The following is a 23,482-nucleotide window of genomic DNA, read 5'->3' on the forward strand; positions in this document are numbered from 1 at the left end:
ATAACATCGGCTATCATCAAAATTAACCTTTATAAACTCAGTCTTCCTAAAGTGAAGTCAGATGCCCACCTGTCATTAGCAGCACATCCCTGAGATGGGCTACAATATAAAATCACCCCAGCACCAGCTACAAGTTGAAAGTGTCCATAATTCCTTATGCTAGTAATATCAGCGTGCAATTTGTTGGACAGATTCTGTAATCCATACATGAAGGTAGTTGTAGGTTTTGAGTTTATCCAGCATTAACTGCCTCTAATAGCCTAGTTCGGTCCAGACATAACAAATGGAAATGGCTTTAAATTATCCTTCCCCTGAGACATAATTTCGTAAGAGAACAAACTCTATATGCACAAAGAGAGATTCCAATGTAAACATGTGGTGGAAGCTAAAAGCTGCAGCCAGAGTTAGGGCAAAGCAAGGGATACAATTTCAAAGGCACTGATTTCTTTCCAGTTCACAATATATATATTCTTTTCCGCTGACTTTTCTGCCCTTCATGCTCAGAAGACCATGTATTTCAGAAATAACTTTCTAACTTTTTGAGATGGGCTCTGCTTCACAAAGTGACCCTGGTTAGGATGCAGAAACTACAACCATCACGGGCTAATTGCAAGCAGCACCAGAGTCATTACCAGCATCTGACTGCCAGATAAAATTAAAATTATCTTTCATGTTTTCAGAAGATGTACTCTAAAACTTGAAATTTATTAGCTAATTTGAAATTCTTAAACAGGAAGGAAAAAAGAAAAAATATAGCATATCGTAACTCCAGTATGAAGGAATATTTACTTTTTTATTTCTGAAGATTAACGCAATATCAGGCCAGACTTTGTATTCAGCGAGGTGCCAAGCAGAGTCAGAGAGAATTTTTACAGAGAAATGCAATGCCAGTGCTAGCAAAACCTGTATTTATGAACTCTAATTTCCCTTCTGACATTCTGCCACTCTGACAAATGCACCTATGAAGACATTATATCACGGCCATTATTATTTGGAGGTTTGACTTAATCACCTTTCAGAAAAACTCAACACCATACCTAAGTTCCTAAAACTTCCAGCATTTTTTCACAATACTATACTGACTTCTTTCAAAACTGAAGCTTAGATCCCTAAAGGTTAGGGATCTACTTTTGTAGGTTTGTCTTTTCAGAAGAGAAGCTGCTTTCAAACATTTTTAATATTCAGTGCTGAAATAGCACTATAAGAGAAGATAATTTATCTATTGATACGGTGCTGTGTGAACTGGCCACGTTGACTGTACTAGTAAAGAAGAAAAAAGTCCTCCATCATTACAGGCCTATGATTTCAAGCATAGTTTTTAAATTTTTTTTTAAAAAAAAAGCAAAAGAAAAAAAAAGTATTGAATTATTTTCTGTAACGAACACTTAAAGATACAAAAAATAAATAACAAGTGGTCAGAAAAAAAGATGAAAATACCAAATCCAGGAAGAAAAGGGTCATGTTTTATAAGGTAACATTTGAATGCAAAAAGGATTAAAATAACAGGACTAGACAGCACTTGCATTGATTTTAGTCTGTAGCACTGCCATGATAAGTATCTGTTCATCCCTGGGTGGCAGAGTTAAGACAATCTGGTATGACCTTGGTCCCATGGATATGAACATCACTCGACAAGGCTAAAAGCAAGGCATCAAAGGTGAAAGGAACTGGAATTCCATGTGTTTGGTGCAGGCACACTCTGTCATACCTCCTTCTTCAGGATTCCTGAGGTCCTATCAAGTAAGTGGACATTTCAAAGTATCTTCCCTGACATAAACCATTTGAAGACACCATCGCATGCACTGGGAAATAAACCTAATTTCTGCAACTTCAGTAATAAAAGATTATGAAAATGAGCAGGAAGAGCAGCAGCCAGAGAGAAAAGAAAGATCCATTATCACTTAAGTTGGAATTCGGTCAAAAGGAAGTTAAAACCACCACTTCACCATGAGATATTCAGGAGAGACAGTTATTTCTAGAGGAACTGAAGTTGCACAAGAGAGTTTTGACATAACAGGAAACCAAATCAAAAAATGAGATGCTAATTCAGAATTAGACACAAGCAATAGCCATGGTTTGCTGACTCTCCTGTCTTCTTGCCAACTGTAGCAAGAACATGCCATTTGCAAGTCTGATAACTTCTTCCTTCTGAAGGCATAAAGTCACACAAAAAAGGTCACTTTTAATCTGAATCCTGCTTCCAAACATAGCAGAGCTCAGGCATGGTGGGAAATAAGTGCTGTAATAATAATATATAATAGGAATAAGCCTATTCCTGTTAACAGAAGAGGATCCCTTCATCTCTTCTCATCCATGATCCTTTACTTTCTCCCACTGAATAAACTTTATCCGTCTTTTATTATAAGGTACTTATTGAACAGAAAACACACAATACCGTAATGTTCAATGAATGAGTTTTTCCTCTTCCCATCCTATAGACAACCCTATACACAGAACAGAACATTTTGAAGGTGAACAAATTGTAACTGGTATTGAGTTTGATTCAGAAAATTAAAAACGAACAAACAAACAAAAAAAACCCTACCTCATTCAGGTATTCTAATACAAGTCACTGTATGAACACTTCTGTAGAGACCATAAGGAACTGTTCTGGACATTCTGAAAGGTGAACTGAGTGAAGCAGCTTCCAAAATTTCTTCTTTGCTTTTGTGCATTCCCTTAGGCTCTATCTCGTTAATCTGACACACATGAAATTTGGTCACCAAAGGAAAGATAAATGCAGAGGATTTATCCTGTGGTTTATGCTTGCCATCCTCTGACTTAATGATTTCAGTGCTTCATTTGAAAAATTTTTGCTTCTGTAAGTAGTCTTTCCAAAAGTCTTTATATGAGCTCCTGACTGACAAGTAGCTGACTACTTCTTCAGCTGGCAAGCAAGATTTAAGGATCAATTCCATTGCTTTAATACTGGTTCCATATATAAAAACTTCAATATCTTTATGTGACATGACATAATATGGGAGAAGATACTGATTTCTATTACACACCTCCAAAGTCTGTGAAATGTTTCCAACCAGAAGTCAACATTCTAATTTCAGATATACCAAGCTGATTCCTAAATGGAGAGTTCAAGGAATGAATTTATGATCTGTATCACGACATGTTTTTTTACAGGAGTAAAACAAAGTTTATCTGCTTTGAAAGATACATGTGCATTTGGGCTATGTTCTTCAGCTCGGAGCTTTTCATCAGCATTTAAAGATTTTGGAGTTAGTGCAATTCTGCTTCCATCATCTCAATTCTCCTCCTCAAAGTAAGGGAACTATTAAAAATTTCTTGTGTTTATAAGCCATAACAGAAGAAGAGACATTCCTCAAAAAAACTTTTTACAGCACGTTGAGAGTTATATAACCAGAAAGGAATAGGATCACAGTTTGTATACATGGCTCGTCTCATCAGGACCTTGTTCTTTACTGGCTCAGTACTTTTTGCACTGGAGATCTAAGACCACCAAACCAGGGCAATGGCATTTACTGCTTGCTGTGGAAGTTGTTGATGGTCTCAGCACAATTCAGAAATCCCACTTGGCAGGAGGCAGGTATGATTTTGGGTCTATTTTTGTTGTCTGTAGATTAAAAGTAAACAACTTGAACAATGACAGTGATAGCTTTCAGCTTAATAATTCAAATAGTCCCATGAGAACAGGGCAGCAGTCACACCTTAATCCACATCTTTCATATCCAACTTTCCAAATCTCACTGACATTCTTCATCTGAGTCCTCCGTATTCAGCACACAGGAAAGTATTCAGATCTTCCTGAGCTATCTGGTGATCCAGTGTCTGAGTGAATAATTTTTTTTCTCTCTTGGTAAATATTACTGGCCACAGCTCAAAGGAGCTTTCCTATGGTTTTGATCTCCACTAAAAACACAAAGGATTGAGCAGCATGTGTCCAGGAAAAGCTGTATACAGTGAGAGGCTATAAAAACTTCTGCCTGTAGAGTCACTAAAAAGGAAGTTAAGCCTTCCATTACACAGTTCAAAAAATATCAGTATGAGAATTCTGATTCATATGACTGGAAACTATAATTTGCATCCATGCATTCCTCTTCTCAAAATCCCAAAAGCTTAGTCAGGACACATTTCAAAAGAAAGCATAGATACACAAGGCTGGTTTGTGCACCTCATTGAGCTTACTGTCACTGCATGCAGAAACAAGCAGTATATACACATGCTATCTGAGAGGATGCACACGTTCCTAAAACATGTAGCCTGCAAAAGCAAAATAAGAGTTTTCCTTGAAAAGTTCTAGAAAATCTCATATAAATATTGTTAGAGAAGTGCAGAGTTTTAAGTATGCACTTTGTTTCATGCCTCAATATGACTTCAGATCTTAATTTCTTCCACAGATACATTTCTTTGCCAGGTTCTGACAAGGCTCTGCCAAAACCAAATGATTACAGTTCAAGAAAACTTCTGTGCCTTCACCTAGGAGATGTATCAAATGGACCACATTTAGTCAGCCTTTCATTTTCCAATCTCATTTTTCCTGACTGTAAAATCAAGGCAGTATGTACAGCCAAAAGAGTTTCCTGTGAACATTTACACTGGTCTGCTCTGCAAAAAGCTGGGTTAAGGACTGTTTTTATACAGATGTTTAATGTGGTCTTAAATATGTGAAGCAATAGCTAGTGTAATAGCTTCCCATAGGAGCCGCCCAAAAGTTCAGTCAACCATACCGCCGGTAATGTCTTCTAAGGTGGAAGCTCACCATTTCTTCTTCAGCTCACCTCACATTAATAGACACACAGCTGAGAAGACTGAATTGCCAAATAGCAATCCCAAGCATAAAGACCTCTACAGTCTCACACTGTCACCAAACTCCTGAAGCCTTGCACTGGAAAGCCTTGCTATGAGATGGATTGTTTTTTGTGATCCTCTTGTGAACTCTCCTCCTGTATTTTCATATCCTCCTCAAAGTCCTGGGATCAGACAAACTCCAACTGAAGTTTATTACTGTACCCAAGACTAGTAAACAGCATTCCTTTTTTTTCTCCCTGGCAATTCTGATAAAATGTATTAGGATCACATTAAGAGCCTCTTTGCCAAAGCTGATGAGCAAAGACTGCTTCTGCTGAGGAAATTCCAACTACTTTTCCACCTCAGAATAATCTCCAAAGCAGTGTTTAAGTGAGTTTCTTATGTTGTATGCACAAACTTGCATTCTTTCCTTTCATTTACATCACCATTATTTGGGTGTAGTAGAACTACACAGATGTCTAATCCTTAAAAAAGAGCTGCAAACCAGACAAGGAGATAAATGAAATAACCAATTAAGCCATGAGGATGTCCTATAAAAGCTGTGCACAAGCATGTCATTGAGCGAAAAAGGAGAAATCCTTCAATCCCACCCTCCATATTGGGAATTGCATGGGAAACATGTCCACCTCCGGTACGTAAGATATTTATTTGTAAAGGCCAAAGGCCAAATACACTTTAAAAACTACATTTTCCAAGCATAGAAGTGCAAACATCATGATTCCCCCTTATCAGTGACTTATGCCCTGCAAGATTTATTCAGAGAGGGGCTTCAATCAGGCTCCCTGGCATTGCCACAGACAAACTTCACAGATACTGGATTACCCTATCAGTAGGACTGCCAGGAGAAATCTGGATAAGGAGCAAAAGCCATTGTTTACATACACATTCCTTCTTAACTAACAAGGAAATTACTACAATTAGAACAAACAAAACAGCCTAGTATAAACATATCCACTTACATACATGCATGTATCATAGAGAAGGCCTTAAACCCAGGACAACAATTGGGAAATGTTAGTAAGAGATGGTCAGAAAATCAGACCTATCTCCCAGTTTTTGGCTGTACCTTTCTTGAAGTATTTTCTGCCCAGGTTCATTAAAACTGAATAAAATGAGGCTTATCAGCGGGATTTAACATGGATTTTGAACCCAGTACTTTGCTGTGCTACAGCACATAGATTATGCAACGAGACAGTGCTTTCACTGCTGGTTCACTAGTTTGGCCCAAGTCAAGAGACCAACTGACTCTAGAAGAAAGTACGTTTCATCTTTAGGTCACTAGTTTGGATCCACTACAGATCAGTAATAGCCAAATGTCATAACCAACACACGTTGCATGCAGTCTGATGCAAAATGGATTTGCCAGCTTACTGCAAAATATGGCAGAACTGCAATCTACATCACCAACGGCTTTCCCAACAGCTTTAGAAATCCAACAAAAGGTGGAATGGGAACCTGAGTTTCCCTTCTGATTGAGGTTGGTAGTGAAGTCTCCAGATCAAAGCTGAAATACAATGAGAAATCAGTAAAACAGCTTCTGCTACTAGCTCTTGCGTTTAGTGGTCCAATTAGAAGAAAAAGACAACTATGGTTTACATAGCTTTCAGCTTGATGTCTTACAGTACCACTAAAATCTATGAAGTACTGTCTGCTTTCAGCAAATATTTTCCTAACTACAGATGGAAGTACAAGGCATAGTTTTTTTTGTGTCAATACCCTGAAAGAAACAAGATTCTTTTCATCTAGGCTATATTAGGTGTCAGGAAAATGTTAATGTTGACCAGGAGGTGGGATTTAAAACACTTTTAAAACACGCCTTGGTTACATCTGGTTAGTTACAGTAAGATCGTCACTGGCATTATATCCAGTTACTTTTTCAAGGAATGTCAACATTTGAGGGCTACGACTTACTGGTAGTTTAATGTTATCCTGGGATTAATAAGAGAGGAGAAAAGTAGACTATGAGTTATGAGAGGATATGTACTGCAAGAGATTTGGCAGGGCAGGGTTCTCATTAGGCCAAAATTCAGGATGTCCTAGGTCTCTATGTATGCTATTAATCACTAGTTAAGGCATACCAATAAAAGCAGTTTTTCCATTTAAAAATACATTGCTTATTTCAAGAAGGACAGAACAATCCTATCTGCTGAGTTCAGAATTTGGGGAAAAGCACATTTTCTTCAAGTTCAACAATCGCACATCAGACAGAGGGCTCCAGAGACAGTATTCTTGATCTTTCACCTTTAAGCAGAACAATTTTTCTTCTAAAAATTTAAGAAGTATTTGTTCACCCACGTTGGTAGAGAAGATAACCTTCAAACCACCAGCACATTTAACAGCAGTAGACTATGATAATGTATGATTAAGGAATTGGAGATTAAAAGAATTAAATTCTTGCCTTTCACATAAGGCCTCAGTTAATACATAAAATACATATTAGAGTCATCAAAATGTATAACTTTGCGTATGGGTTAATAAACAGATGTAACAAATGCAGCACAACAGTGAAGAAGATATACAGAAAATGATGAATAAAAAGTAGAAGATCTGCTAAAAACTTTGAAGATAAGCAATAAATGACACTTTCTATATGCTGACTGGCTCTGTAGTTCCCTCAGATAAGAAACTGACAAAGAGTCCTCCAGCTATACACATCTAACGTGTGGCTGCCTTATTCATTTCAATTGCAGAGATTTGGGAGATGGCAGAAAGACTTGGCAGGAGCACACTTAGTGGCTAATGGATTATAACATTCAGATAAACACTCCAAGTTTTGTTTCCTGGACTATGTGTTCTGTTAGAACTGTTCTGATTGCAGAACTTGCTTGCACAGGGCTTCTCTAACATTATCAGAGATGGAGCAAAGGAAGATCATCATATGAATATCCTGTTTGTTGCTGCTACATGGTCAAGTAAGACAAAAGATGATAAAATGGACGAACAAAATCATCATCATTTGCTTTATTATGTAAATAGGAACAAGATGTTAAGGGCAATAAAATCTTAGAAAGGGAAGATGCAAGACCCTGGCCTAAAGAGGTATGATAGGACATGAAGTTAAATACAACAATACAGAAAAACATTTTAGCATTCAAAATAAGTAATCATGTGGTTACAGGAAGTCAACTCTGAGTATCTGAACTAAGAAAACTCCAGTTTCAAGTGCCCATGACGCAGTCTTTTCCAATAGAGTGTAAATATGACATGCCACCTCAGCAACACCCAGGACCACAACATTCTAAAGGTGCCAAAGGAGGAAACCACACTGCAAAGAGGAAGCAACAAATTCAGTTTAAAAAAGCTTGCAGGTTTAAAGCAACTTTATCATAACCAGAAACAGCTATTAATTTAGAAGCAGTAACACATCATTAGTAATTAAACTGCCAAAACTGAGTAGTAAGCTCTCAAACATTTTCAATGGCACTATTGAGTACAGAGCTTGCTCACAGCTACGTGCAAGGCTACCACCAGCAGGTAATTGTTAATAAGAGAGATGAGAATATAGTATACCACTACCACATATATCTGTGCAAAATGCAGGACAAACACCACATAATTTCACATAAAGGTAAGAAGTAGGGCTGTCAGGTAAACAATTTTATTTTCACGATATTCTTCAAAAATATAGCAAAACGAAGACCTCACAAAACAACATTTTTTGAGTGGGAGGAAGCAGGGGGGAAGAGAGAGAAAGAGGGAGACAGAGAATAATCCAGATGTTAATTCGTGTAACACGTCTAGTTCTGACCAAGAACCTCAGTCTAGTTTCCTCTCATCTTCAAGACATATTTTATCAGGCTAAACACAACTCCACAAAAAAACAAACAAACAAACAAAACACGTAACTTGATTAAACTTTTCTTCATAGAAACTACTGTTGTTGCAAAAATTTTCAGCATAACTAAAACAAGAAATCCTTTATCATGATGAAGCCTGATGAAAGTCCACTGCTTTATGGACACAATAATCTACTTATTTGCTTGAAATACATGTAAAGACACTACAGCAAATTGCAGGTGAATTTCCCCCACCTTAAATACTGATGCAAAAGAACAATAATCAAATCTTGGGCTGAAACCATAATAATTTCAAAATCACGCTAATTACATGGGCTGGGTTAGATTGAGTTCTCAATCGCTTTGCTTGAAAACCATGTCAATGATGTCAATCCAAATACTAATGCAGATGCAGGATAAGAGGTATTTTAGGCACAGAATGAATCTCATTGGACAGATCTGTTAGAATATGGGAATTTACATACATATAACTGTCAATGTGTTTTTTTTTTAAAAAAAAACAGCAGCCAACTCCTGTGCAATATGGATTTGCAGAGAATCTTAGAGCCAAAAACTTCAACCACATAAAATGTAATTGTGGATTCAGATTGATTATGAGTAATTTTAATTAAGACCCAATCTAGATAATTTACGGTTCTTCCTTAGTAGCAGATGACAAAATCGAATCCACTGGTTTGCTGAGCAAAACCAACAAAGAATGAAATTTGATAAGAAGTTGAAAATCTACCATAGAAAAAATGAAATTAAAATTAACTGGTAAGAAAGGGGGAAAAAAAAAAAAAAAAAGGATGAAATCAGATATTTTAAGAAGAACCAAGAATTTTTTTTGTGTGAATACACCACATTTATTAGTTGCTTTTTTTTTTTTTTTTTTTTTCCTTGAGAACTACAGGGGGATAGCTGATGAAGCTTTAAATTGTAGTTCCATACCATTTTGCTTTTAAATTAAACAAATGATCTCAGTTTTTGGAGCAGCGTTTGACTCTAGGGAAAGTATGCCATTAAGAGAGTGCCAGAAACACATCTAATTGATGCATGTCCCAAAAAGAGCTCCAAAGAGTGCAGACATACCAGATATAGATTTCAAGGAAATTACTGAAAGGCCACAGAGCTTCAACAGAATGTGATATGTGAAACACTGCATATGAAAGACTCACTATCAAAAGGGTAAATTCAGTTCAAGAGATATTAATCTGATTACCTAAGAGGTACTATGAATTGGATATGCTCCTTTGCGCACCATATCCAAACCTAGACAGATGGAGGAGACTTTATGCTCCATTTTCTGACATGTAATTAGTTTTTAAGGAATGATCAAGTTACAGATAAAAGTTTCAAACAACTTTTTTTTATATGGAAGTGCTGTGTACAATAACTATTTCCATAAGATTTTCTGACTCTTTCCTTGAGTGGCACTGTAGATTATGAGCTCCATGACTTGATTTTTCTGTTCTCACTTTCACTTGAATGCTCTCCATGCACCTGCCTGACAGAAAACCAGTCCAGCAACATCTCTAAACAAAGTGCTCTATATAGAGCTCAAACTCAAGACTTGTACAGACTAAATTGAGTAAAACTTTATGCAATACAGTTTTTTAATTCAAATTTTAAGTAATTTTTCTGCACCATCTTCTCCTCTCTCCTTCCTGCACTCACAGTCATTTTTTAGGGGCAAAACACAAAAAAGAAAAATGTCAAGATAAATTACCTTTTGCAGGCCCCAACCTTGCCAGGTCACACAGCGATGCCACAGCCTAACTTCCACGACTGCATAGGATGAAGTCACTGGCCTTTGACTATCAAAATCAATTAGCTATTAAAATGTCACTATTTTACACTCTGGTAAACAGTACTTTTGAAAAACCCATTTGAAATCTATTTTTGTTGTTGCTTATAAGCCCCTTGTAAGACTGCAGTAAAACAAAGCACAAAAATCTCCAACTAGGCCATCTTTAAGTTTGCGTTTCATACCACAAAGGCTGCTTGCATGTCTTATCAAAGCTCTTCATTTCACAAACCACAACAACATCCCCATGAGGCCATCTATTGTTTATTTTGCCATCAGCATTCTGCATCTAGAAGATTGTGCTTGCATCTACAGGTAAGTAACAACTATACTTCTACAAAACGCAGGAAAAGGCTTTGCACACCTCTGCTAGCATTGCCCTATATAGCTTTTAATTACATTGAATATAGCTTCTAATTATTTCAACAAAGAGAAACATGAGCAAGGAGAGTTTGGGAACAAGTATTTTGGAAGGGGTGACTTGTGAGCAGAGCAAGGCGAAGGAGAGGTGGCAGGGCAGGAGCTGCAGCTGGTAGGCATTCAGTATTGGCGGCCCAGTCAGCACGCCGCGCGGGAGCTGGGGCTCGATGCCAGCCAACTGACAGGGGAGCGAGAGAAGGGGAGAGTCCATGAAGAAAGGCTCTAGCAGCGTGGGAGGACTATGACCTTTTGATCTCCGAGATGTTCCTGATGTACTAAAGTGACATGTCAGCTCTAATAGGCTACAATCCCCAACTGGTGGTAGGGGCCTACAAATTACTGTGCGATCCAAAGGCATTTGTTGTGATGATCCTGGCCTGGAAGGGGCATATCACCAGTTCCCCTGCAGGACTATCTGGCAGTCTATCCCAGCGGTTCCCAAACCCGAGGTCATAACCTCCGGCAGGGTCAGGGCAGCGCAGAGTGGGGTTGCAAGCCTGACAGAGATTCAATTGTTTATGTTAGTATTTAGGGACGCAAGCTCGGCTGGAGTGAGTTCATCACCAGAAACAGAGGCACAAACAGAAACCATTTGGGAACAGCTGGTCTAACAGATTTCACACTCAGAAGCTTCTTCTTGATACTCAGCTGTGCCTGTGAGACTCTGTTACAGGTCCATGTGCCAGCCTGAAACAACAGCTCCCCTACCAGGTACCAAAATGGTTCAAATTACTTTCAAAGAGTCGTGGCTGCTTACCCAGTAGTGGCGCCTGATTTAGGTTTTTATTTCCAAACAAATTTTCCATTGTTAATAGTGAAATCATTCATGTGTAAGCCCCTAACTTTTCTACTCTTTTTCAGAGATATCTGCCTTGTTAGCTACCAGCTCAGGCACGGATCTTCCATAGGCTGTTGCTTGCCTATGAGATTGGAGCAATGCTGGGAAACTTAGGAGCAGAAACTGGGATACGCAAAGCCCTCCTCTAGTTAAGCTCCAGGCATTTCTTCTTTCTACCACTTCTTCACCTATCCTTCTCTACAGCAGTATGACTACTTCAGTTGCTCTTCTCTTGTATGTTTTTTATTTTGTATGCTTGTATGTTTTTTATTTTGATAGTATATTGAATGAGGAAACAAACAATCTAGGTTAGATGCATTTTCCCCTCGTGGATCATGCAAAATCTGCTCAAGCTCAAGCTGCCTATTTTCATTAAAAAGAGATTGTGCACCAACCATACATTGTGTTTTTATTATCTTGTTATATTTGGGTTTGACTGTAACTTTTTAGCAGCAGAACACCACTACGAAGAAGTTCATTCACATAGCAGAGCACCCAGCTTCAATCTCCAAAAAAGGCTAATAGGTTATAAAACTTCCATCATCTAAGACAATAAATCATATTACAGTAATAAAGCAGGAAATACACACAAATTAAGCAGAAACAACCAATGTCTTCCTTTTACAACTAAGGGGAATCATCAATCATACAGGCTGCTCAAGGTTAACAAGGAGCCACATTTTCAAACATTCTGCAGTAAATCCAGAGGAAACCCAGCTGGAACTACAACCAGAACATAGACATCTGACTTTTGAAATCATTCTCTGTCCTCTCTTCCTGCCTCTTATGGTCTGCATAACATCTGCACCAAAGGTCACACATAATGGCTTAAGTTCTGAAGGTGAGCAATATGCTTCATGTAATGCTGCAAGCCAAATTCAGGTGCTTCACTGTAATATTTTCCTCAGGTATGGAAATTAATTGGATCCCTGCCAGTCCCATCAGGAGAGATCCACTATGGAACTCCACAAGACATGGGACTGGATGCTACCAATTAATGAAGATTCTTTTTTTTTTTTTTTTTCCTCAGCCTCTGTTCATACAGATTAAAGGAGAACTTAAGAACCTAGAAACAGCATAAAGCAAACGTAATTGGTCATAGTGCATGGGGACAAAAGGTGTTTACTTAATTCCTACCCTTGAATTCATTTTCACAACGCATTTTGAAAGGTAAATCAACCTGAAGTCATTCCATCAAAACTGGGGTACAACGTAGGGCTGCAGAATGAGTCTAGAGCCAAACCATGTCTTGTATTTCTGATTTAAGCCACCAGTTTGAATGACCACAGAAAAATGCAGGTTCTTTTCTATTTTGCATATAATAGAGAGAAAGGGCAAGGGTAATGGAGAAGGAGATGGGATTACTACCATTATATAACCAGGTCTCCTAAAGCTACTGTTACGTTACAAATAAGATTCTAAATTCCAACCTATATTAGAACATAGTGTCTATATTCACCCACACTGAAACATGAGTTAATCTCATTTTAAAATGTTTAAGGTATGACAAGTAGCAATCTTGAAATAATGCTTTCTAGCTATATACCATGAAACTCTCTGACTGACTTGCGCATGCTCTCAGTTTATTGCAGTTGAAGGAAAACAGGAACTAGTATTGGGAAATAGAATTCTCATGCAAATCCATCTCACTGTGCTGTATGGTGCAAGACATACTTGGTCTTGCTTTGTCTCAGCTGACATGCTATCTTCTAACTACTCAACTATGACTGTAAGCACCTCTGTTATCATGTATAGATGAATGATTCCCAACAAATATACCTGAAGGGATTTTGGATTACAAACTGTACTTAAAAGACTGGAAGTCATATCCCACCTTCAGAAAGAAACCACAACAAAGCAGTAAAACTTGGTATTCCACCATCTCAGCAATTAGAAAAGGAGGGACAAAGATTCTCTTCAGCTGATGTATAGAAGCCTTTGAATGCTCCTGCTGACAGTTTTCAAGCCTTTCATAGTCTAGATCAAGTGATTACATCTGTCATTCAGCTTGAAACTTCCATAAACATGTATAGACTCTGTACCATTGTTTTACTGAGAGATTTATCTTTCAATTAAAAAGTCGTTAAAATTTGGCTGGATGCTAAATGTCACTACTTCCCCCACTTGTTGAAACACAGCAATCAAGATCAGTACAGGTTGACATGTTATCATGAAATCTAACTGCTCCATATACCACCGCAGTTCTGCATCATGTAGAAACAATCACAATATCATTTCCCCTAATGGTTAATATAATTTGTTCCAGGCCCTGTAATGATGGTGCACTTCCTCAAAGCACTGACGTGCCTACTCCATTATTACTGGGAGCAGTTACCAGAAACACGAACACAGTCCAAGCACAAGAAAGAAATCCCATTATCTTAAGCAGGCTTTTTTTTCTTTTTTTTTTTTTTTCTCCTCTCTTACATATATCAGTTTGAATTATAAAGGTGCCTGCTTTTTTTGGCAGTTACTGCTTATCAACCCTGAAGTGAAAATGCTACATACCCTGGCTCCCACCAGGTTAAGGATGAGTTCTTTTCTCACCTTTCAGTGCATACAAGCCTTTTAAACTTCTTTTTGAAGACTTCCTGAAGCTTCTTTGATCTTGAGCAGATTTTGCATGATCCACAAGGGGAAAATGCATCTAACCTAGATTGTTTGTTTCCTCGTTCAATATACTATCAAAATAACTGAATAACTCAAAGGCAGAGAACAGACTGAAGGAAGAGAAAGTTTCCCACAGTGTCATTGACGTGGATCACAGGGTCTGTGCTGGGGTAGTTTTTTAGAAGACAGCTGAGATATGAAGTCCAGCAGCACAATAAAGAACTAGAAACAATTCCACCTGTTCTGTTACACTTCACATGAACTGGAATCAATGAGTTGAGCAAGTTGATTGACTCCTACACAAAGTCATAGACACCCTGGGTTCAGACCTGAATGCACATCTCTGTAGCTGATGGATTCATCCAGATCTGCTCTCCCAGCATGGAGGGAAAATGGTCTTGGGCCTGGCAACAACACCATCACATAGAAGGTAGCAATCTATATTGTGAAGTAAAAACAGATACAAATCTCACTATATTTCCCTGCCCCATAATGACAGTAGAGGGCAAAAGCTGTATTTGAATACTTCACTATCAAGATAAACGAAAAAAACAGAGAACTCTATTACCTTTTCAGGTATGTGTTTTAGTCCTCCGAGTTCACACAGCCACATCAGCCTTGGGTAACATACCTCTGGTACGCATGGAAGTGGATTAATTGCTGGAATTCAATGCCAGGTTACTTGGGAAGTATCTTTAGTGTTATTTGTACTCGTAGATTTTTTGCAAATTTAAAATGTACTAACCTTTACAGGATCTACTAAGAGGCCACATTTAAAAGATCTTTTTCCCACTGTACTACAACTTGTACTCAAGTTACATAAACTTGAGTACAGAATTCTCCATACATCCAAATTATTCCATAATGATAACAAAAATGACAAAAGTAATGTTTTCACTAACTATTCCCAAATATTTGGGTCTCAGAAAGACAGGATGAATTCTTATTAAAAAGATAAGATATTAATTTATGAATTTTATCACTTAAGATAGTTTCATTTTTTAAATAACAGTAGTTTTTCACTGATACAAGTGAAACCACCTCCTCTATCATAAAAAAATTGCGTAAATCAGCCTATACCAGAGAGTATGCAGTTAAAATATTAGAGGCTTAAAGCTCGTCAAAGCGCCATACGTTTATTTGAATTCATATAGATCTGGAGTACTACATAACTTACTCTGCATTATCTGTAAAGCTACAAGGAAGAAGTGTTTTAGAAGCTTGTTTAACAGCTGCTCTATTCATAAGCTCACAGTTCCTGCAAAACTGCAATGTTTGGATTCCCCAGAATATTCTTCTTGATTTTTATTAAAAAATCACCTCTAGGTCCAACTTTCAATGTAGTATACACATAAATAAATAAATTAAAAAAAATAATAAAACCAAACAACAGCCTCTCATCTCCAGGCCCCCCTCACTTCCCTTGACAATTCCTTCACTGTTTTCTCCCCATTCAGCACCACGACTGAAAAAGGGGATTTGAAGGAAGAGAAGTAGTAAACGACAGATCTTACTGATCTTACTCTGAGGTGAACAGCAGGTCAACTTACTATTTTCCCTATGAGAGTAATTTGAAAAACTAAAAAGAAAACAACAAACAAAAAAAAACAAAAAAAACCCCAACAAAACAAAACAAAACAACCCCATCAACAACACAACCAACAAAAACGTGGCAAAAAAATATATCAGACACCTTTTAAACCAAGGCTTGAAGGGTAAGATGTTTCGACAATCCGATAGATGAATGGCCAGGGCAAAGCAACACAAAGAAGCCAAACATTCTAATTTAAAATATTCTGCCTGTAGACTGAAGTCCCATGATCACAAGCAGGAAAATTTTGTGGGTGAGAGATATTATGGTACTTCTGCTCAGCATCTTAAAAGAATTCAAGATCACAGCAACAAAGATGAAAAGGTCAGACTAGACTAAACTAAACTCATTGCTCACACTGTGCATTGAAAATGTGCAAGCATATGACAAACTGCTTGATGAACAGAAATGGCAGAAGACTGAACGGTGGCCTCCCCAGAGTTAGCATGAGTTTACAGACAACTTTAAACGCAAAATAATTCTGACTTTTTCAAATAAATATTTTAAGGTGCCAGCTGAGACTCAAGAAGCCTGAGACAGATTTTTTTTGCCTTACACTTTGTACATGGTTGGAGGAGGATTCTGCTCTCATTCATGCCAACACACTCCTCATCTTCTTCCAAGAAAGGTGAGGCTCATCTTTGATGTGTGCAAGAGGAAGTGTGAGCTTGCAGCTGACAGATATATTACTAGGATAGGCACTGGTGGACTAGAAAGGACATCAAGTAGGTCATACTGTCCTATCTCTTTGTACCACAGAACAATATGCTTAATTTTGCTAAACCTGGGCTTTCCAAGACTAATACTTGTGAAACACAGAAACATCACCTTCCAGCTAGCACTCAAACAGACTGCCTGTGAATTCATTTCTAAAGATCCTCTATATTAGGTAAAATCCAATCATGTGAACTTTGCAAAAATAAAAATAATACAGTCACAGTCACAAATAATGGCTTAATCCCCTAGCCTAATAAATCTCTCTCATTATTAGAGAGATGATTATTTAAATAATTATTGACAGCACATTCTGAAGTCTAGTGATGGTCATGGAGTGGTCTGACATCTCCACAATTAAAAGCAATCTTCAGGCATCTTAAACTTGTCATTTACTAGAACAGTTAAAAAGTTAATCCACAAAACAAGCATAAAAAGCAAACAGCAGCATTCTCATCATGCTCAATCAAGTCTATTCCCTATGATGACAGAGTTTGCAATAAGGCAACGTAAGAACACTTGAGCTTCTCTTTCAGAAAAGAAGTCGCAGACTTCTGTGTCTGAATCCTTTGAAGTGTCAGAGAAACATACCAAACCAGAGGATAACCTGGCAAACACATAAAGGCCAAATGAATGCAAGGACTCAGTTCATAGCTACAGAAACTTTCCTATTTTATTCAACATTAATTTGTAGCAAACTAAGCATTTTTTTTTCTGTCTTAAAGTAGAAGTATGCACAGATCAGGGCATTTAGCTGAATATAACCATTTCCTACAAGAAATACCAACAAGCACAATTCAACAGCTCTTACATTGCTACTTAAGTGTGGGAGATTTTACAATTCACTCTGCTTGTATAAAGCCTTTATTATTCTCATAAACATCTGAAGTTTTTAGGACAAGTTTTCATATGTTAGATTCTGATTTTAAAGAAGACAAATTTTGAGCATGAAACAGCTTGACAATGTCCTTTCAGCTTGCTCATCAGATTAACCTTCTGTCACACATCAAATGAACAGCTTCCTTGGTTCCTTGCCTAATCTAACATGTAACCCATGAACCTCCCTTCTAAAGCATGATCAGAAGCAAAAACAAAAGCCACTGTAAACATTTCATTTCTTTCTAACGATACATTCAGTTTGAAATTTTCATTTCTGCCTCTCAGAAAGATCACCCTTTTAGCAAACCATTTACAGCGAAGGACTGACTTCAGATAGGATTAAAACAACATACTAGACATATACAAACCAAGAGGTCTGATTTGCTTACAGAACTAATAACGTGTTACGGGTCCTTTCACATCTAGGTCACTGGTTCAAACTCAGCTTAAGTTAGTGATGAGTGAAAAGGAAGAATGAGGTAAGAACACAGTCATGAATCTGGCGTCTATTTCTGACTGCAACATATTTGCTTTGTGTGCATGGACTACTCACCTAACTACTCTTTCCTTGCAAAATAGAAATAAATATTATGGATGTCAGACCAACCCTGGGAGACAATCAGGCAATGTGTAACATATTTGTGCCAAGAAAGAAATCATACAGTTGAAAAAATGATGCCTTTCCCTTTCAAATCTAGTTACCAAATCTCAACTCTTTGACAGAGATAGGAGGTGAAATTCATGCAATGAAATTGAGAGATGCTTTATCAACGGATGGAGCCAACAAAACTCACAAGCGCAATTTCAAAATTATTTAATGAGCCGTGTTTTGCCCAGGCTCCTATTGACAACATTATGAAGAGAACAGTCAGTGTCAAAGCATTACAGTGGTGTTATTTGCTGCTCTTTAATGTTCCATTTTATATATCTTCAACATCTTCCTCTCATCTACTGAGCTGCAGAAATAATGGCAGCTTTTACCCCTGCCACCGAGCTTTCTGACATTAAGTCAGACAAGCTTGACAGGGCTGCTGTGATCAGCCAGAACAAAGATAAGCTGACCAAAGCCACCGGGAAGCTCAATGAAGAAAGAGAGGAAATAAATAACCATATTATACAAAGTAAAATTTCAACATTCAATTATCACACCTTTGCAGGAAAGGTGAGCATTGCTTCTCATCATACATTTAGGCCTACAGTTGAACATAACTCCAAGTAACAGGCTCCTCCGTATCAGTCCCTAATTAAGGGCACTCTGGCTACTCCAGTGGGAAGAGTCAAAATTACGGCATTACATTACATGAAGACATAAAGCAGTACATGGTATCACACAAAAAGCTCTTATTACATTCACACAATATTGAGACTTGCAGTTTGAGGCACTGGGTTTGAAAAACTGGACAAGCATAATAGAAGCAACAGGAATGAGCATTTGCTGTCCTTCCTTTGTATCCAGTTGTTTCTCTTTGGAATTACCAATAATCATTAAAAAAATTAAATTTGTGGCCTAGCCTGTACATTAACTCTACTTACAACTCCAGAAGGAGAAAAATAAAATCTTAAATATATGCAAATGAAAGTAGAAAGTCAAGTAACACATTATTACAAATGAACACAGCTTGAAAATTTGTTCCAGGCCTCTAGGAAAGGGTCAGTTAATAGTTGTTTTGTTTTGTGGGTTTTTTTGTTTGTTTGTTGTGTTTTTTTTTAATTTTCAAAGCAATTGAAAAATAACTTGTTCCCTTTACTTTATGTTAGCTTTGATAACCTGACTCTCATAGACCTCTATACATCATACTGAAGACTGTGAGTTACAATATGGGTTTGTGTCACTATAGAATTTCAGTTCTAATAGGAGCAATCTCTTACCTTCAGACAGGGACAAATCATGAGCTGGAGACACTAGGTCTGCTGGGATTGCAAGGCCATTGCTCAACGATGTGGTAATCTGATTCGTCAAGATAACCTGCAAACAGACAAGCGGAGATAGAAGGGAAATTAATCTTCACAGATCTAGAAAGGCAGAGAGCAGCCCAGGAAGGACTGGAATACTTCAGGCACAGACACAGCGTTCAGACAATTCCCTACTCTGACTCTCACCAGTTCTGGACCTCTATGTGGCTGCCATTTCTGCATTTACAACTGGTCTTTACTTAAATGATTGATAGAAGTTACAGAAAATATACTATGTAGGGTTTTTTGTTGTAAAGAATCAAAATGATCCTCATACTTGCATCAAAAACAGTGTCCACTCTTGACAAACTCTCTGTGAAACAGTCTGTTTTCAGCTGTATTTGACAGGAGAAAGGGAAACTGGAATCCTTGTCTTAGTTTCAGATGGGACAGAGTTCCTTTTCTTCATTGTGCCTGGGATGATGCTATATTTTGATTTTAGGAGAAAAACAGTGTTGGTAACACACCAATGTTGCCATACAGAGCCAAATGTATTTTAATATTCTACTGCCCTACCTACAAAAGGGGGCAAAAGTTCCTGGGAGGAAGCAGAATAAGGAGATTTGACTCAAACTGGCCAGAGAGATATTCCATACCATATGACATCACGTGGAAGGAAAGTTTTGAAAGGGGTAGGAGTTCATCTTTTTCCCTTCTGCTGCCCAGGGGCTAGTTGGGCATCAGTCAGCAGGCAGTGGATCACTTGTCATAAATAGTCATCTCTATATAGTCATAACTATTATCCTTCTCATTTTATCTATCTTAGTAAATAGCTATATCTCAACCCAAAGATTCTACTTTATTTTTCAATTATGTCTCCCCTTCCATTGGGAAGGAGAAGGTGAGTGAACAACTGTGTGCTGCTGAGCCACCTGCCAGGTTAAACCACAACAATCCTACATGCTACTGGATGTGGTTTCATGATGCTACTGGAATAATTTAATAGCTTGATACTGCTAAAAGGAAGACAAATTTCTCTCCTCTTTCCTCCATTGTGGCTCCCTCCCTTTGATCATGTCTTCCTCCCGCTTTCTAACACTAAGTAGTATGACATGACACTATTTTCCCTTTCTAATGATCCCACATAAGCTCTTGTCAGATCACACTCATAGCTACAGTGGTGGCATTGCATCCTTGCCAGCCAGCACAACGTGAGCTACAAAAAATGTGATGGAGTCAGCACAGCCTTTTCCAAGGCTGCCGCTCTTCTTCCCCACTCATTTCAGCCCACCCATCTCTGTTTGGTTGCAGGCATGGTGCTGCCCAAGAGCTTTACAGACTGCATCAGTCAGGACTAAATTGAAAAGCTTCTACGTCAAGTCTTGATCTACTCAAAGGAGTTCAGGACCAGAGTCCCACAGTAATATCAATTGTGCTCTTCTGCCACAGACTGCAAGCTCTGTTGGAACTTCAGCTGGTTACCACCACCCTTCCCAGGCTAACCATAGGTTGCACCATTGGGACAGGGCATTTATGACCACTGCAGTGAATGCACATATGGTGGGTAACAGGCTTATTTGGTCTGGCACCTAGGCTAAGATTCTTAAGGTATATCTTGCAATACTGCCAAACACACAAGAAACTGGTTCAAGGCAAATGAAATAAGTGGGCAGCTAAGAGCAGGGAAAGATAAAGAATGGGATGCAAGCCTTTTCCTTTTGAATAGATCACAGCTGCTTGTTTTCACCGTGTCACAAAATCTGAAGCCATAGGGGCTATTCTGGCAGCCAGGCATACCGTGCAATATCACATAGAAGTGAAAGCTTTTCACAATAAATACTAAAAAATGTGCTGAAACAGAGCACACTAACAAAAACCTCCATGCACATATATATTGGTAGGATAAAGACCTTTCACTGGCACACTTTTGCATTATTCACAAGTGTCAAAAGCTCTGTAAGCGATGTAGTCATCCCAAACCTGTGCCAAGATAATCTTACACTGTACCATCATGTATTTTATGTATCACATACTAAAGAAAAGCTACCATATTTAAAGCTCATTCTTAAAACAAGACACAAAAAGATTGAAACAACTTAAACGGACTTTTTGTTGCTCTTCTTCAAAGAAAACTAATTCTAGACACTTAAAATAAAAAATGAATGAGACAAATTCAGCTGCTTTTTTTTTTTTTTTAATCTTTCAGAAGTTTTGGTTTCCTCTTCAGCTGGGATCTCCACAGCTCTGTTAGCTGTAGGACTGTACATTTTTTCACCCTTTATGTTTAACTCTGGTTACACTTCTGAATTTACTTTTCAACTTCTGATGTGTCCTTCAATAAGCATTCAACACTAACAATATTCTAGACACCTGTTTAAAAAGTGACTTTAAAAAGGCGCAGTCCCAGCCAAGTAAATGCTCCTCTCTCACTTGTTTTGAGGATGGGAATTAAGAGTAATCTTAGTTCCATGACTTCACTGATAGCTGAACACTACTTAAACTTATGTTTAAATATTATCTTGAAAATGAACACCCTCGGAGATGAAGCCATATGCATGTATAGAATGCTTATTTTGGAATTAACTAAAAATTATTATTCATTTCTGCAAGTTGGCAGAGCCAGCAGAGCCATTCAGCTTTCCTGTAAGTACAAATCAAGAGGCTGTTAGCTAAGCACTTAACGTGGCATTAAATTTTGTCACACTTCCGCAGCCTCATTTACTGCAAAATTCTTCCATCAGGTGCAGCTGTGCATTCCTGTATCATCAACCAATATTTATTTCTGAGCATACAATATAACGCAGTTTGAATCTCACTCTGCAGGTATGCACAGTGCTCCAAGCTCTCACTGACAAAGCACAAACTACAAGCTAAAAGGAGAAAAGCAGACCCCTATTCATCTCCATCTCTAAATTAAAAAAAAGGTAGGACGTTCTAATTTAGAGAACTTCCCTTGATACATACATCTTCTAATAAAGGCTCATATCTCCAATGACAGAATCATTACTGGAAATTGCAAAGGTTTATTTAATTTTTCATAGATTAAAAATTTCATCAGTGATGCTTTAGCATGCAAAGCTGTATGTTTTCAGCACTCTCCAATCCTACAGACATTGTTTAAAGTCCTGAGTGCTCATACTACAGGACTCAAGTACATCGCATCTAAAGAATATGTTAACTTTCCCCCAAACTCTCTTTCATTAATCTAAAAGATGTACTTTAATTCCATTATTTTTAAATGCTTATATGAATATCATTTGAGATGGAATGAAATCTATTCAGAGAATTTAAAAAAAGACTGGGTGTGATGGGGAGAAAATATACAAGTAGGCAAAAGAGATATGGAGTGCAAAAGCTGTGTGACTTCTTTGTGGGTATAGTTTTAAATTAAAGGAAGACTGATTTATATTAAACATAAGGACGAAATTATTTGCTCATTGGGCAGGTGAAGCACTGTCACAGCTGCCCAGAGAAGCTGTGAACACATCATCCCTTGAAGCACTCAAGGCCACGTTCAATGGGGCTCCGTGCAGCCTCAGCTGATGAAAGGCAGCCCTGCCCACAGCACAGGGTTGTAACTGGAAGCTCTTTAAGGTCTCTCCCAACCCAAGCCACTCCATGATTACTTATATTTCAAAGAAGAAAACTTGAGTACTCAGTTCTGATCATAATGTCTCCAAATTTTACAAATAACTCGTGTTAGATGAATGAAGATTAGAATATTTTCCTTCAGTCTGCTAGAGGCCACATTTGAAAGAAACTACCTCTCCATTCAAAACAGTGCCTGGAAACAGTCTGGGGTCACAAGTCCAAGCAGATTTACTAGAAAGAGTGCCTTGCACTGAATGAACAGTAGCACGTCCTCAACTTCTCCTTGGAGATCTGCCATTGAAGTACAGATCAGATATACCCAGTTTAGGACAGGAGACTTGCCAAATCCATAGTCTAAGCAGGTAAGAAGGAGTTGCCTCTGTTGCGGTTCTTTTCCACAGATAGTGGACATCATTACCAGCCAAGTATAGCTTCCACTTGAGAGGCTCAATGCCCATCATGTGTTTGTTTTCTTCCAGCAGAATACTCAACAATAAGAAAGCTGCTACATAATGCTTTAATGTTATCACACTAAAATGCATAGTATTTTAATAGCAGCTTCTGTTTTCAGCTTCAATTAA

At 38.0% G+C, this 23,482-nt stretch overlaps 1 protein-coding gene across 5 annotated transcripts in view; it reads right to left on the bottom strand.

The window, feature by feature from the left end:
• The window catches only part of RAD51B (RAD51 paralog B), a 345,355-nt gene that overhangs the window by 173,961 nt on the left and 147,912 nt on the right, over window positions 1-23,482 (bottom strand). For all 5 annotated transcript variants that reach the window (XM_042862237.1, XM_042862246.1, XM_042862214.1 and 2 more), the window contains one exon: window positions 19,287-19,383. In XM_042862237.1, the coding sequence (XP_042718171.1) occupies window positions 19,287-19,383 (97 nt within the window). The remainder of the gene's footprint in view (window positions 1-19,286; window positions 19,384-23,482) is intronic.

Source organism: Lagopus leucura, unplaced genomic scaffold, assembly GCF_019238085.1.
Source record: "Lagopus leucura isolate 7727_CA_CO unplaced genomic scaffold, USGS_WTPT01 Super-Scaffold_1, whole genome shotgun sequence".
In the NCBI taxonomy this organism is placed as follows: Eukaryota; Metazoa; Chordata; class Aves; order Galliformes; family Phasianidae; genus Lagopus; species Lagopus leucura.